We start from the raw sequence: 17,386 nt of genomic DNA, 5'->3' as shown, positions 1-17,386 counted from the left end.
AAAAGCAAGGCTCATGAGAGCACTTGCTGACGGCTGCCTACTCGGGCGCCATCTTGACTTCAAAGAAATGAGACGGAAGTCCTAACGACAGGGTTAAAAAAAAAATCATGTGATCCTATCTGAAATATATCCATCACTGAGGTAATTAACCAATGACAAAGTCTTTGCTTCGTCAAACCCTGTTGTTGTCTTTCTTGACGCACAGCGCAGACCTATTGACAATCACATTTGAGCTTTTTGTGTTCCTTGACACCAGAGTGTCTTGAGGACTTGCACACTGCAAGAATCAAGACAAGGGCACGGAAAATCCTCCTGGATCCCCCGCACCCTGCCCACCACCTTTTCCAGCTACTCCCCTCAGGCAGACGCTACAGATCCATGCGCACCAAATCCAGTAGACACTTAAACAGCTTCTTCCCTCTAGCCATTAACTCCTTAAACAGTCACTGACGTAGTCACTCTTCTTGTACTACAAATACTGCTACTGGTTACTCTAAAATGGTTCAATGATTTGTTGTTTACGATGATACTAATGCAGCGTGTTATACCGGAGACAAATTCCTTGTGTGTTCTACATACTTGGCCAATAAAGATGATTCTGATTCTGAGTTAGAAAAGACCCGATTGTAGGATGCACCCCAAACATTCTCTTGAGTGATTCTTATGCTGTGATTTGTATTGAGTGAATTCCAAGCAATTGGCTCTGTGAAGCGCTTGTACAACATGTCTCACCAATATCTCTTAAGTGTGCTACACACATCGAATTGATCGGAGCGTTAGTACGAGAAGATATAGAAGGTGCTAGGTTAACGGTTCGTGCATCTGGTCACTACTTTGTGGTTGCAAACTCTCCCCCTTGTCATGTTTATTGTGATGAAGAAAACAGAATGTTTAATGCTACGTATCACATGAAGTATATTAAAAACACCCCATCGCTGACATTGTCCAACAGATAAGAGCTAACAACGGTGTGTCCAGATGATACATTGCATGTTATGTATTTTACTTTGGGAATTGAAACCAGTCCTCTTTGTTTTTAACTGACTGCACACCTGGATAAAATGAGGACGGAACACAAAAGCAGATGGAATTTCTGGCTTGCTCCAAGTGGATCATTTAAGTGTGGCTCTCATTTTATGAAAAGGAGGACGACTCAAATATAAATTGACTATTTCATTTCAAGTAAGCGTCGAGCAAGTGGTTTTGTTTTTCTTCACGGTTCAAAATGGTGGTTTTTTTTTTTTATGTTGCCTGCACAAATCACATTTTGTATTTCAGCACACAAAGGAGCCCAGTGAGAATAAGCAGTGCAGACAATGGGTGCATGAAAGAATAAGGAATCTGCATTTGAAAATTGTGTATGCGTGTGTTGAAGTGTGGGTGAGTGATCACCTGTGACCGCCACCCTCCCCAACACACCCCATTCTTTTACTCTTAGCATATGAAAGTACAACTGAGATATGACTTGTTAACCTATTAATATTGAGCAAGGTTGTTTAATATGAGCCCACGAAAGGTGAGAACACGATTTTGTATGTTAGTCTCTATCACGATGCTAACACGGTCGTAAAGTCATAATTACAGTAAATATTTGTATTAATTTCAGACATAAATCTAAAATAATCCAATGAAAAACGGTTGATTTAATCATGGCACGGCAGTCGACTGTTTAGCATGTCTGCCTCACAGCGCAGGGATGCAAGGTTCCATTCCAGCTCCGACTTTCTTGTGTGGAATTGATATGGTCGCCCCGTGCCTGCGTGGGTTTTCTCCGGGTACTCCAGTTTCCTCCCACGATCCAAAAACATGCATTACAGGATAATGGAACACTCTAAATAGTCCCTAGGTCTGAGTGTGAGAGCAGATGGTTGTTTGTCTCTGTGTGCCCTGCGATTGGCTGGCAACCGGTTCAGGGTGCACCTTGCCTACTGCCCGAAGACAGCTGGGATAGGCTCCAGAATGCCCCACAACCTTCATGAGGATAAGTGGTTGGCTTGCACACTGCAAGTACCGTGTGAGGATAACGCCACTGCACGAACTAGCGGATTGCGCACAAGTCCTATTCATGACATAAATATTACAATTCGAAAAGGTTTTCCAAAATAATACTCTTTTGATTGGTTTATTTTAATGTCGGTGTACAGTGTGTGTGTTCATGCAGGTGCACATTTTATGTTCCCATTTTGTTTTATGCATGCTTTTATTTCTTTGTGGCTGCTTATGTGATGCTTTGTTTTATTTGATTTTGAAATCGATGGTTTCATTTCCGCGGACTGCATCATTGGCATAAATTCTTGCTTTAATTGAGTGTGGGCTTGGATTTGAAAGAAATTCAAGATGTAATTATGAAATGCAAGTTGAAACATAAAGTGGGTCATTCCAGAGTTGGGAAGACATTTTACATCTCCCCAATCAAATTAGGAAACGTCCGTATAGAAAATAAATAAATAAATAAATAAATAAATACTAAAACACGCATTGGCCAAATCTGAAAAAAAACAAACAAACAGAAAAGAATGCTTTACAAATACCAAATAAGTCTGGAGTACCCTCAAAGACATTTTTCTTTTGTCCCACCCCACTAATGACGATTTGCCTTATGTGCCTTAAGGAGATGGACAAAAGCACAATGTTTGGCCTCAATAATGTGGATAAAATGTGCTCTTGGGTCTTGAGCTGCATGCCAGGTCTGTTCTTGTTGCTGCAATGAGTCATTCGGCTGCTGTTTTGCTCTGTGGTCGTGGCTGTTCTCCCACCCTCGTGAAGGCGATGCTTATCTTGTCACGGTGTTTCTGAGGATTGTTGTAATTGGCTACTCCCTGGAAGATGGCTTGAGCTACTGCCTTCAGCACCTGGCCATGCCGCCAGGGGTAGTGGCCCTCTCCCATTGCCTTTGGGTAGCTGCTGCTGATGATGTGATTATTTTTCATTTGAATATACATGTTTTGCTGAGCGTCTGTCCTATTTGGGGCAGTATTTGATACCAGAGCAACTGGATTTGGCTCCCTCGTGCTTACTTTGCCTCAGCAACCACCTGTTTCGAATGTTTGTAGTAATTTGGCTGCTATTTTCTCAAATGCATTTGACCACATGAAGAACACAGCATTATTATTATTTTTTGCTGCTGCTGATAAGATGTCATATTGTGTGTCAACTTCACATCATATAATACAAATGAATGTCATGCAAAATGTGCGCTCTGCACATCTATGTTTGAAGGTGGTTAATTCATAAATTTCATTGGTTTCAGCATGCAATAATGGTATCAATATTTGTTTGAACAGCAAAGCAATTTTATACATTATAATATATTCATCAATATATAGCAATAGGCCTGTTGCTCTCTACTTTCACATGTATGACCAACTTTCTCATTCATTGAGATGTATTTTCTAATGTATTGCCATATAAAGTCTAGTAGATTGCAATGTATTTTCATTTCGTAAGGGTGGTGCACGTTTGTTGGGGTTTCACTGACCATTTAAGATAAGATATCCTTTATTTGTCCCACACACAATTTGACTACTATTTCATCTTCAACAAACGGACAAGCGAAGATGTAGAGAAGATAGAATTTAATGAACTGACATCTTATTTTTTCAAACTGTGTTTTAGTAGTGTGGATTTCCTGACTGCTGCAGAGAACTGAGCCTTGAGGGGGACACACATATCACTGGGGAAGTGGGTGAGGTAAGTTTTTCTGGGCCGCTAATTTATCACCTGTGTCATTGAGAAAGAAAGTGTTTCGAGTCATTGTCCAATAACTGGTGTTGTTTTCGATAAGCATTTTTCCCACAAACTTTTGCTTCTCCCTTCTTTTTTATGAACCCTAGCAGCCATTCATCCACCGGCACCAACACAGACAGTTCCAACAGTGCCAACATCTCCGCTCAGCAAAACGGGTTTGTGAAAAACGCTGCCCATTACAGGCGCAAAAATCACAAGCACCCCAGGGCTGTCCAGTAGTGACGTCAAATAGCGGCGACATTCCTCCCAGTCAAAATCAGTGCTGGTACACGAGTGCTGCCAAGAAGGCGCAACCACCGAACACAGATTCTTCTCCTTCTGCGAATATTGCGGCCAAAACGCTGCAAACAGTCCACACTGGGTCCACATAAAGGACAACAAGCACCATATGACAAAAACAACAAAAAGCAAAGCTCTTGAAGAGCTCTTGCCGACGGCTGCCAACTATGCCGCCATCTTGGATGAATGAAGTATCCAGCTTTCAGTCCAACTTTTGATAGCTTGGCACAACAATTCAAAACTGCACCCAAAATAGCAAAGATGGGCATTACATCAGTACTGATGGAAGGTTCACAGATTTTCTGATCAATGGCGACAATTTAAAAAAAAAAAAGACAAAGCACTGACGGAACTGGGTTTTTATCCGTCAATGTATGACTAAGCAGGTCAGGTACCGACGGACCTCTCAGTTCCTCACTGACGGAGTGTGAGGACAGTTATACAGCAAGTATTTGTGCATTTTTAATTTGCATTATATTCCAAAGAAAAAGAACAATCACACCTTTTAATTATTCCATGAATACAGTAGCCTAAATGTTTTGTCAATGAATTCAAGGGGCGTTGTTTTTCTTAAAGTTTGCAGGATGAAGATGGTCACATGACATTTTCAACCCAGAAATTACACTTCTAAAAAGAAGGTCAACAAGCAAAGCCAAACATGCCGAAAGTCTACCTTCAAGATTGCACTGAGATTATTGAGGACGGCTAACGTCGGGCAAAGCTTCAGTGCCGTGTAAGGACACGGGCATTACAGCTGAAAACCTCCTGTACCTGGACAGGCTGCTGGATTTCAAATTGCGGGTGGCACACAACACCCACACACAATGAGTTATCGAGACAAACCAGGATGTATTCATGTTAATAAAATGAATTCCATGACACACAAGTCCCTCTTTAAATAATGCTCTATCAAAAAGTCGCTTTTAATTGACGCAGTCAGAGTGAGTTAAGTGTCCGGTTTACAAAAGCGTAACCTTGGAGTGTACTACACCAATGACAAATGATTGTGGACAATAATGTACTTTTGTTCTGACTTTGAAGTGTCCACAGGGTGCGTTGAGCATAGCCTGACAACGATTGACTTAAAATGTCTCATTAATTCAGATTGTGCCCTCAAAAGAGTCGGCCTTTTTTATTTTAATGTCATCTGTCAGTGTCCTATTTTTTCATCCAAGCGCTTCTGTGGCTGTAGAGAACCAGATACATGATTGCACGAGTTTTTTTTTTTAAATCACAGAAAAATGCCGAATATTTGAACAAAAGTGGACAAATCATCCACTGTCCTCCTACCCAACAGCTTACAACTGTTCTCACTGAATCTTATTTGCCAGTGTGAAGCTTCCCAGCCCTTCATAGACTGTAATTAGTTGATTTGACTTTGCAAGTGACCCAGAAAAAGTCCATTAGTGAGGCGGCCGCCAGACTCGCAGCTTGCCGATTTCGCCAAGGTTGCTCGAAAACGTATCAAACCACCAAAGCTTTGAGAGCATCGTCAGTCATCAAGTAGACAAGGAGGCATGATATGCTCTATTTTTCCTCATATCAGATGGGGAAGAAAAGGTTGAGACGGTACGACAAGGGCTGAGTGCTACTGTCCAGATACGCTATGGTCGGACGTAAGTGGCTCCATCAGAATCTGAGCTTTTTACTCCAGCGCAGTCATGACATCTCAAGCCAGCTATGATCGAGGAAAGATTCTTCCATCAGCGACTGGGTGCGATCCTCTCAAAGAAGAGTGGAGGAATGGAAACTTGTCACTCCCCTGTATATAAATAGCTCCATGCAACTTTATGAAAAAGTAACGTTGGTTGAGCATTTAAGATCAGAAGCACAAGGTTTCAGAACGTCTGAGGAGGAATAAACATTGCACGTTTGCCTCATTTAATGCAGAAGTGTAAATGTCATGCTCCCATCTGTCCATGCAACAGGCTTACACATTCCAACACATCCAGCCTGGGGGGTGGGGGGTGGGGTGGTGTGAACGCACTTGGCCCGTCAACATGATTAACCACATTATGCCTTTACGGAGCGCGAATTAGCTGTAGGTACTCAAATAGACAAGACAGTTGAAATGTTCATCGTGGAAACACACCCGGAATGATTTAATAGATCCTTGGTTACTTGTGATTATCATTATGGTGATACGCTGTAACCAATGGGAATTGGAGCGCTCCATTAGAGAGGTAATCAACCATATGAATTTGGGTCCGATGAGATATTCCTTTGCATATGGGAGAGAGAATATGGCTGGTTGATGATGCAAATCACTTGCTGGTTATGCGTTTATTACGCCTAACGTTTCTCACATTTGAAAATGCCGGTGAATTCAATGAATGGCCGTATGACGGGTGTCGATAAAGACGGGAGCATTTTTGTCTTTGTAAAGGGACGCTTCGTGAGACAGCTTTCAGGTTGCGCTCGTGTACAACGTCATTCATGGTCACAAGGTGTTTGTGAGAGCCAAGCCACTCTTTGTTAGCATGGTCGTTCGACCTGTCAGCTGTCAGTCAAAAGTGACACCTGTGTAACATGGCAAATCCCCTTTAGCAGGAACTGCCTGTAATTCTCACAATGGGGACGGTGTGAATCCAAACATTTTAAATTTGATTTGAATCAACAAACAAAGTCACATTTGCGTGAATCCATTAAAACAGGAACGTGATTATTCGCAAGAGCTTTAAAGGCAATCAACCCCAATTTCCTGTTCGTGACAAAACTGATTTTGATGAGACAAATTTATGCTCAAGAGATCGAGAGAAGAGATGAGGAGCCATTATCACCCTCAAATTGCTGCCGCCGTCATGTGAAAAGCTTTTGCTTCCTGGAAGGTATTTTTTTTAATCCGCAAGTAATTAGTAATTCATGACCTCTGACCATTTAGCCAGACAGCTATTAGCGCCTCAGGCGGTAATTTGGAGATATTTAGTCTGTCAGCAAATCTGATAAGCGGCACCGTGTGTGATTTTTGTTGAAAGAGACAAGCAATGGAGCAATGCAGTGATTCAGACTTCAACAACTTGTTCTTAACGGATTAGGAAAGGACAGAGCCGACTCTTCCTACTCAGGAAACTGAGGTCTTTTGGGGTTCAGGGGTCGCTCCTTAAGACTTTCTATAACTCGGTGGTGGCCTCGGCCATCCATTATGGCATTGTCTGCTGGTCAGGCAGCATCTCAGCCCGGGACAGAAAGAGACTGGAGCGACTGGTCAGGAAGGCCAGTTCTGTCCTGGGCTGCTCCCTTGACACTCTGGAGGAGGTGGGCAACAGAAGGATGCTAACTAAGCTAAAAGCTATGATGGACAGTCCCTCCCACCCTCTCCAGCCCGCCCTGACAGCACTAGGTAGCTCCTTCAGCCAGAGACTGTTACACCCGCGCTGCAAGAAGGAGAGATACCGACGCTCGTTCCTACCAACTGCTGTCAGGCTGCTGAATAAAAAATAGCAACAATAATATTAATAATAATTAATTGATGTGGAAAACAATTGTTAATAGCACTGCGATTTATCCATTTTGTATTTATATTGCACTTAATTGAATGGTGTTTGTTTGTTTTTTCTTCTTCTTTCTGCCTACATTCTTGCTACTGGAGGCTGTAAATTTCCCCAGTGTGGGACAAATAAAGGATATCTTATCTTAACTCCAAAAGTACAATAAGAACCCATCAGGGCAAACAAAATCACACAATCCATGCTGCTTATGATGTTCCAATACAGAGTGTCCACAAAGTCTGGCGAGATTGGAGATTGGAGCGGTCCCCTTGTTCTTCTCTCGACTGCTTTTTCTGGGGGATGCCAAAAGAGAAAGTGTACTCGATGAAGATTTCAAGCACATGAGAGAACGCATTACCGATCAATGTGCTGAAATCCACTGCATTGCAGACCTATTCGATTTTTTTTTTGACATGTGTGGTTACAGTGAGACCGTTTATCTTTACACTTTGTTTACTCAAGTATAATGCGGCATTTACATATTCACAAAGCAATAACTGAGATAGCATTGAAACAGGGAGGAAAAAAAATATCTGAAAAACGCAATCACTAAATACACCGTGGAGCTCGTGATCAACATGATCTCACAAGATGATCACAGATGACGTTCTGTCATGAACCCAAAGTAGGAAGTAATTACGATTACTGGTTTGCGTGGTAACATTTTGACATTTAACATGTCATCTGATGATTTTGTAGCCACAATAATACCTAATTCTCAATAGATAAATCCCAAAACAAAACTCTGTGCTACATGCTGGGCTCATTGTCACCATAATCCTCTTAAGACACACACACAAAACAAAAAAACAGCTCAAATGTCAAGGTGTCTTGGTGAGAAGCAATGCAGCTCTAGCGCCCCCACGTGCTTACTTAGAGACAGACAGACAGACAGACAGACAGACAAAGAGCTCATGAATGCTTTCCAGATCAAATAACGTGATTGTAAACACGTGCAAACAGGAAATGATACAGTACATTCTGATCATACATCCAAGTGAATATTTGAATTTGTGAACTCGTCCTGCATTTCAATTCCAGGCATTTCCCATCCAAATCCGAAGATAAAGCAGTGATGAGCTGCCACCCAACAGTTTAATTTTAGACCTCTGATAGCAAGTTCACGCGTGTGTAAAAGCACTGATGATGTAAGTGTCAGCAACTGCTCACGGTAGCACAAGACAAGATATATGCCGGCTTGCAAAAGTATTCAACCACCCCTTGAACACTTTTTTTACCTTTTGCCACATTTCAGTTTTCAAACATGATATAAAATTGGATTTTTTTTTTTTGTGAAGAGTCAACATCAAGTGAGACACAATGGTGAGGTGGAACAAAATTCATATAATATTTTAAACTTTTTTCTTTTAAATAAAACTGAAAAGTGGGACTTTGAACCATTCCACTTTTTTGCTTTATGTGAAGGATCATTGTCTTGTTTGAAGGTAAACCTCCATCACAATCTGAGGTCTTTCTAGACCTAAACAGGTTTTCTTCCCAAATAGCCTTGCATTCGGCTCCATCCATCGACCTTCCCCTCAACTCAAGCTGTCTTCCCTGTTCCTGCTGAAGAAAAGCAGCCCCAGACCATGAGGGACGACTGGGTCTTGGTAGGTTTGCAGTGGTCTGATCCGCTCTCCATTTCAAGACGATTGATCGAACAGTGCCCCGCGAGTGTGGAAACCTTTTGAAATCTTTTCATATGCTAATCTTGCTTTAAACTGCTCCTCAACTTCATCCCGAACCTGCCTCTACATTTCATGGATGGATCGAACAGTGCTCCGCGAGATGTGTCAAGCTTTTGAATTCTTTTCAAATGCTAATCTTGCTATAAACTGCTCCTCAACTTTATCCGGAACCTGCCTTGGTCTTAATGTTTGCTCCCCAATATTCTTTTTACCGACCTCTGACACCATCAGACCATATACTGAGGCTTGACAACACAGCGGGACAGCTTCAGAGGCAGGATTCGCCCCACTACAAAATGATTGGCTGCCACGTTTAGGATATCTCAATCACGTAAAGAAATGTTAAAAAGACAAAAAAAAAAGGGCATACCAGTACATGTTTTTTACAGGACAGGGACAAGATATACACACGCGTGCACACAAAGACACTTGCATACCGGTATATGCCGAACTGATAAAACAACTCTGGCTAAAATACAAAGACAAATGGGAATGTAAGGGAAGCACAGCGTGCAGACAATCAACATTTGATGTCTTTGTTAGAAGTCTGAATGTGACCTTTTGACCAGTAGGGAACACACATTTCAATGCACCATTTAACACTACATACCACATTATATACTTTTTGATTTATGAATCATACTGAAACATTTTTGTTTGAGATGCCACCCTATTCCTGTTATCGAAGGTCCTTGAGTGGTGCCCTTTTTGGAACAACACAATCCCACTTTTCCAACAGTATTTGTATTGCTGGTGTACAGCAGCAGGCATTTTCTTCTTCAACATCATCCTTCTATCACTAAGGATATCCTTGTTCCCAATGTGGTCCACCCAGGATCATTTACATAAAATCACCGCACTGGCAGATTGGAAATAATGCATAGTGTCTTTTCATTGTTGCCATGACTCACTATTTAAAAACAGCAGGCTCATTCATATGCATCAGTGTTCGTCAAGTTCTCTGCATTGAGCTTTTATGATTGAATGTGGGTGTGAAATTTTTATTTTTGTGTGCTAACAGCCTACACTTAGGGTCTCTTCTGAAAAAACATGCATTATGGAGCAAGTACATTTTACCAACACATTAGTTCCTTTCTACGGAAGCGTGGAACTGCCAACGTGGAGTAAACATTTTGGATTGGCCAAACATTCCAACGTAGTTGGAAGGACTTTCGCCTGCTGCCCGAACACAGCTGGGATAGGCACGCCCCGTGACCCTTGTGAGGATAAGCGGATCATAAAATGGATGGATGGACGGATAAAAATATCAATAATAATAATAAGAAGAAGAACAACACTAACATAAATGGAGGTCATTCTTCTTAAACAATCTAATCACAGTACCCACTATCTATCGATCTATCTGTCTATCAAGACAACATATAGGCATTATGTAAGAGTTTTAAGAATGTTTGTGCCGATTGTAGGTGTATAAATAAGTGCTGTCAGTTAGCGCGTTATTCTTAGCATTAATTTAAATCAATTTTAACGTGATTAAATTTTTTTATCGCCAGATTAATGCAGCAACACGTCACAGCGGATGTTATGTTGCTCTATAAATAAGCCGGAAACAAAACAACAAGTGCGCTGCACAGGTCCACGCCCATGTCTGTTTTGCCAGCCATGGCAGTGAGAGACACCGAAAACCGATACTTAAAGAGTTTATGAATGGAAAGTTTACTTTTAAAAAGTTGCCAGATGGTTCCACTGACAAGACCAAAGTTACCTGTGTGTTTTGCAGTCGTAAACTGAGCTATCATCATAGCACGTCGAGTCTGAAATACCACTTAATGGCCAAGCACATAGCTGATGTGAGTACTCCGCCCACTCGGCTAAGACAGACAGCTATGGATAATTTCAAAGTGAAGAAAATGGATAACACGACGAAGAACAAATTTGCTGAAGCCATAGCTAAATGTATGGCTACTGCATGCAAGCCTGTCAACATTGTCCACAGCTCGATTCAAGCTGAAATCATTCGCATTGCGTCTAACGACTCCACTACGGATTGCCAGCGAGAGCCCCCATTACAAGCTATGTACAGAAATTGTACGTAGCGGAGAAGGCTAAGGTACACCAAGCGGGAGAAGACACTGTTTCGGCGGAGAAATAAGAGACTAGGTTGATGAGCCTCTGGTTAATAAAGAGCAGGTAGCCTGTTGAGTACAACGTATGGCACTGACACGATTGTTACTTGTTTGAAACTATTTTGTGTGGAAGGTTACCGTGTTCCGTGTCCATATAAATAAAGGGGGTGGAGCTTCTCTGTGTTCGTCTGACAGTGACGGTGCGCTGAGACACGTCGAGAGTTCAGCGGTGCAGTGGTAGCGACCACACTGAAAATAAGAAAACGTCTCCAGTCTTGTGCCTCGAAACAAGTGTAGTCATCCGAAATGATGTCTACACAAAACCATAGAGAGACTTCCGTGCAAGAAGAACCAACAGAATCAACATAGCCTGACTGCTGTGTTCAAAGCAAACTTGAGAAAAACGAAGTATGCAACCATGGCTTAAATCCACTAGTGAGTACTAGTTTACCTTAGATGTGCACTTTATAATTTTATATTGCTCTGTTTTGATTCCCTAAAAAGAGCTGTTAAAGGAGCTGTTGTGAGACAAAATATTTTTTTCACTGTTGTTGATGAGACAGTCATGTTGTGTGAGAGATTATGTGTGAATAACTGCTTCAAGTGAAAAATGTTCATGTAAAATTGAAAATTGAAATGCTGTTGTTGTTTCAGTAAATATTTGCATTTTGCACATAGAAAACTGATCCATGATTCCATGTTGATGAGAGCATTAAAACGGGAAAAATAGGACAAAAATATCAAAGGAAATTTAGAAATGATAAAAAAAAATGTGTGAGTAATCACGATTAATTATGAGTTAATTATGACCGTTGCGTTTTTAATCACGATTAAATATTTTAATCGTTTGAGAGCACTAGTATAAATAGTTTCTTTTTTTTTATTTGTTTTCGTTGTGCACGTCAATAACCCGTGGCACTATGGGAAAAACAAACGTTGATAGCACTTAGCCTACCAGTACGTTCATTTGCAGGTTTGCTTCAACACATTTCCGTATACGTTCGTACTTATGTAAATATGTTCAAATGCATTTGGAAATATGTTCAAACGTGTGCATTTGAATGTCAATATGTCTGAATGTATTTGCAAATGCACTTGAATGTGTTTGCCAGGCAACAATTTTTACTCCACATTGGTAGTTCCACCTTTCCGTACCGTTCTGCTTCTATTCTAATACATAATTTCATCTACTGCTTATGTGTCTTGGGTTTGAGAAAACATGCTCTCATGACAAATAGTCGTTTTGCACATGGCTCGGATAGCGGAGTTTTCTTGCACAACTCAACAGAGAAGCGTCCCAAACTCAGTGCAGCCTCCTGTCCATTGTGCAGAAGAAACAGGTAAAGACAAAAAGAGGCGTGTACCTGATGGGCATCACTGAGATTGGGGGGCAGGGTGGGGGAGCTTAAAAGACATTCAGTCCAGCGGAACCTCGGGAACAGTCGGTAACATGGTCGCCGTGCCCCGTTTGGACTCCCTCATCTTGTCCAGGCCAAAGAGGAGGTCGAGCTGGGTGATTGGTCGCAATCTATCCTCATCCACGGGTCTGCAGAACCCAACATCAAAAATTACTAACAACACGCAGCCAGAGGTATGAATAGTTCGGTTTAAAGTTTTACAATTAGAACACAGATAATCCAATGCTGTTTCAAACAAGAGTCATTATTTTGATTTTACAATGATAACATTTTCTCGATATTGACATTGTCAGAAACGACCTTCAACAATTTATTATTGTATTTGTGGCTGTAGTTTACAGTGGTGTGGACAAAAGTAGTGAATGCATTCGTTCATTAATTCTGATAATGCAACTCAAAAAGTGAAACTCGTCAAGTCAAACTCAAAAGACTCCTACCTCATATCGTCTTTCACCATTTTGATTTTGTTTGTTAGCCCATATATGGCATTATCCTTTGTCTGTTAGCATTTAGCTAGTAGCCTTTCCTAAAGCAAATGTATATGGTTGGTTTAAATAGTGTTATTCACTATACCTTATGTTTATTTTGACAGTAAACTTCAAGTGGGAGTGGCTATAAACAGCTTGAAGCAAACGACTGGCCTCAATTTTTTTTAAAATACTGTTGACTATCTGCAAATTGCTTGCTTGAGAGCAGATTGAGAGCATGCAGCTTCGTCACGTGATCACCTGAGTGCACCATGACGTACGGCAAAACCTGATGACTGCCGAATTGAAGTGCACAGAAAACGGAGCGATTTTGTGACTTTATTATTGAGTTATTTTTGCCCATCTAGCCATGACATCGACCACTTCAACTGCTGTCTGCTGTGTTCACCGTTTGAATCATTCCATTCGCACCGCACAACCTTTATCGTGATGTTTTCAAAGCCTTACACTGGAGCTAATTTAATGTAATGGCGGGGGTTAAACTTGCCTGTGATGGTGACGTTTATTGATATATAGCAGAGCGGAAAAGGTGAGCATGGAACTTTATAATAAACTTTATTGTGCGTTAATTCACAATTCATGATTTCATCTTGCGTCAAGCATGGATTTGAGAATGCTGCTGTTAAGCAAATAAGAAGTTGAGCTGATTTGCGGTGGGTGTGGCTCATACGTTTCGTCTTCCTGGACCTCTCCTAACTGCTGGGCGATCTGCCTCATCTGTTCCTTGCGGACGTAGTCTCGAACTCTGTACATGGCGGCATCGCGGCAAAGTTCCCGCAAGTCGCTGCCCGAGTATCCGTCTGTCTTCTCGGCTATCTCCTTCAGATTAATAGTGGCGCTCAACTGCCCAACAGAAAGCAGGATGGTAACGTGACAGAACAGAATAATTAATTGTAAGGCAGTCTTTAAAGTCCACCTTTTGCACGCATAAATCACCTTACATTTTCTTCCGCTAATATCAGCCGCAGGATGTCATGTCTTTGTTTTGCGTCCTGCAGAAAAAGCGCAATAAAGGACAATTTTTAGTGGCGGTGTTATATTAGTGCTGGATGATTACAGAAAACATAACAATCCTATTTTGATTGAGATTGAAATCATGCTTATTAAAATGATGATTTGATTTCAAAACTTAGCAACTAAAACTCTTCTCAAAACTATCATCGCAGCCCGTTCATCATCGCACGTTGACCATTTTATTCTTGTCCACTCTAATAATCAGCTTTGTCAAGTACAAAATGACTTTATAAATGTCATGTGAAATTCAAAGGTCTTGCATTTTAATTTTGCAGCGGCATCTATGCCTTGCATCGATGCATAGATTGGAACCTTGAATAACCATGACCCTCATCTCTGTATCACATTTATTCTTCTTATTTTCACAAGTCTTGGGATTTATTGGGCTAACATGGGATTTCGGGGATTGTATTTTCGTGCCATGCGGAACGTGTTCCGGTAAAAAATGTGGATCTTTGCATCCTTGAATTGTGAGAAAATGATAATTCTGTGAATCCTTGAAAACTCAACTTAAATATAACTTGAAAGGAGAACAAGACAACACTTAAGAAAGTAAATAAGACTATATGACATTAATAGCAATTAGAAAGAACAAATGCCGGCTCTTCTTGTGCCTTTTGGCCTCTTGGGGACAGCGTACTGCCGTGCATGGATGGCGTACACACCTTGAATGACAACAGAAGATCCATCCATCCAACCATGCACCCATTTTCAACAGGTTCTGCTCATTCATCGTTTTTCTTCAATTGAAATGTTTAAAACATCAATAGAAGCCAAAATTGAAATCACGATTTGAATTTGATGAATCGTCCGGCCCTATTATGTATCACATAAATCCCAATGAACATTTTATTAAATAAATACACTGGCCATGACGGATCTTGTCAGTTTTCCATTCCAAAAAGTTATTGCTTAAAGGTGTTTGTGGATGACTATGTGATTATTTCTAACCAGGCATGGCAAGAACTAAAATCTGTTCATTCTGTAGTCATCGTTTCATCATTAAATAATGACTGTTCCCTAAAAAAGGACAGTGTTAACTCAGTGAAGAGTGTCCCAAGTGTCGTGCTTTCATCTCCCTTGTCATGTTTGGTGGAAGATTCTCTTCCCCAAAAGAAATAATCAAAGGTTAACTGTTTTGATTTCTACTACTGTCTTGATGGCACTCTCTCCGAACGCCACAAGCGACCCCCTGCGTCCCTCCCCCTCTACTTTTTCTGCAGCATGATTCTGGTTGAGGGCTTACACTTGCTGCCACCTGCTGGACATATCTTAAATCATTTACAAAGCAGACAAGCCTCATCCTGAGTCGGAGCCCGAGTTAGACCCTTCCTCACACTATCACGATGACGCAAAAAACGTAAAAATACATCATGGATAGGTGGCTGTAATGGGTTTTTTTATACGTCATGGGGAATTAAAGAGTTAAGTGTTTGTGTATTTATGTATTGTACAGTAACGATACTGTTCAATATTCTTCTGAATATACAATATTTCACAGACTGAACATGCTTTTGCAAGGAAGTTCTTACAGGAAGGCCAATGTGAAACGTGGTGGGCATTCTGCGTAGGATAGCAGGATCTACATCTTGTGGTCGGTTTGTTGCCCCCATGACCATCACCTAAAATAGACACAATGATACAGCAATGATCGCGCTAAGAGCCGTTGATAGAGAACAACAATGATCTGGGTGCAACTCCAAACAGACACAAGCAGCTTTAGTCACAGAGTGTGAGTAAGTGCTTGTATTTACCTGGGTGGCTGAGGAAGTTTCCATGCCATCCCATAAGCTCATGAACTGGGCCTTCATCATGGCAGTAGCTTCGTGATCAAGGCTGGAGCGGTTCCTGAGAAATGATTCTGACAAACAAAATAAAAATCAAAAACTCATCCACCTGAAGATCAAAGTGGGATTACAATAATTGCTACCGTTTGACAGAACCATGATTGGAATTCTGGACTATGGTGTAATGGGAATTTGACATATAACGGCGCTAAATGGAAGTAACTGTTCGTACTATCGAATGCTGACCGTACCTTTGAATGCTGACCAGTTATTTTGCGGATAAGCAAAGTTGCACTAGTCTGTACTCTGTGTAGCTGCTCAAAATGCTGATTATGCTGGCCTTCACCACCTCCAACAAGATAAAATGAGAGCGCAAGACGCAGAGGGGGAGAGGGCTCCCCTGGACAGATCTGTGAACAGTGTCCCTCCATGTTTTTCTTTTCTTTTACTTTCTGAAATAAATATCATCATTTTTTATAAATACTTTTTCTTGGTTTCCCTGGACAAGACAATGGAGCAATACCCTGGTACATTTTCCCATGTGTTCAAGTACACCATAGGAGTAACTCAACTCTATTTTGAGGGCATCACCAGATCCAGAACATGGTGTGGCTGTCTTTTTTTTTTTTTGTTGCCACACTAAGAAAAAAAAATCAGTCATGGATATGCATTGTCACCGTCAACAAAGATTATTATTAATATTATTTTTGAACCACAATATATTTTTTTTATTGTACGGAATGAATGATTGAACTCTACAACTTCAGCCTCACACAAGTGCTATTTAGACAGAGCATATACACATTTTTTTTCAATTGTTTTTGTGACACAGATGAACAAAACGCGGCGATACTGCAGAGGCGTTTCCTATGATCTAGCCACTCGGTTTCCAGAGGGCATTGTGTACAAGGACATCAATTCCTGTCATTCATTCATGTGTGTGTGGATATATATATATATATACATATATAATATAATATATATATATTTTTTCTATAAGGGTGCTTTGAGGAGTCAAAATGACCTCTTAAAAGTATGTAGAAATTCAAACTGGCCATTTCCCACCATGGTGTAAAAAGAAAAAAGTGATAGATTTTTGTTTGTTTCTTTGCAGTCAATTGGCATTTTTAAACTGTTGTGCATAATATTTTGGAATTGTTAATTGTTTTAGTAATTTTGAAAAACAACTCATTGTGGGGACTTTGTTCAATAAAACCCTAAATACAGAATTTACTGGGAAATGTATCACTTACATTAATGAAAATGTTTAACTGGAAATCACTAACTATTGAGGAAAATCTGAAAAACAGTATCTGGCTAATCTGGAACGGTCTGTATTGTAATTTGATCAAGCATTTGGACTTCGTATATAACAGTCTTTACTTTGACT

At 40.8% G+C, this 17,386-nt stretch overlaps 1 protein-coding gene across 4 annotated transcripts in view; it reads right to left on the bottom strand.

Moving 5' to 3' along the window:
• atad1a (ATPase family AAA domain containing 1a) overlaps nucleotides 1-17,386 on the bottom strand; it is a 46,656-nt gene that overhangs the window by 23,191 nt on the left and 6,079 nt on the right. For 2 of the 4 annotated variants that reach the window (XM_086110504.1, XM_086110505.1), the window contains exons 6-10: nucleotides 15,964-16,070; nucleotides 15,742-15,831; nucleotides 14,137-14,187; nucleotides 13,866-14,038; nucleotides 9,563-12,835 (exon numbers count right to left, since the gene is read on the bottom strand). In XM_086110504.1, the coding sequence (XP_085966630.1) occupies nucleotides 12,706-12,835; nucleotides 13,866-14,038; nucleotides 14,137-14,187; nucleotides 15,742-15,831; nucleotides 15,964-16,070 (551 nt within the window). In that variant the 3' untranslated portion in view covers nucleotides 9,563-12,705. Of the gene's footprint in view, nucleotides 1-3,271; nucleotides 7,808-9,562; nucleotides 12,836-13,865; nucleotides 14,039-14,136; nucleotides 14,188-15,741; nucleotides 15,832-15,963; nucleotides 16,071-17,386 lie in introns of those variants that run through there. The other 2 variants (XR_015100873.1, XR_015100872.1) reach the window with 2 other exon arrangements.

This window comes from Hippocampus guttulatus, chromosome 5, assembly GCF_054856545.1.
Source record: "Hippocampus guttulatus isolate MCC_2025c chromosome 5, RoL_Hgut_1.0, whole genome shotgun sequence".
NCBI lineage: Eukaryota > Metazoa > Chordata > Actinopteri > Syngnathiformes > Syngnathidae > Hippocampus > Hippocampus guttulatus.
Note: the sequence above shows the minus strand (reverse complement) of the source record. Positions and strands in the feature narration are given on the sequence as shown.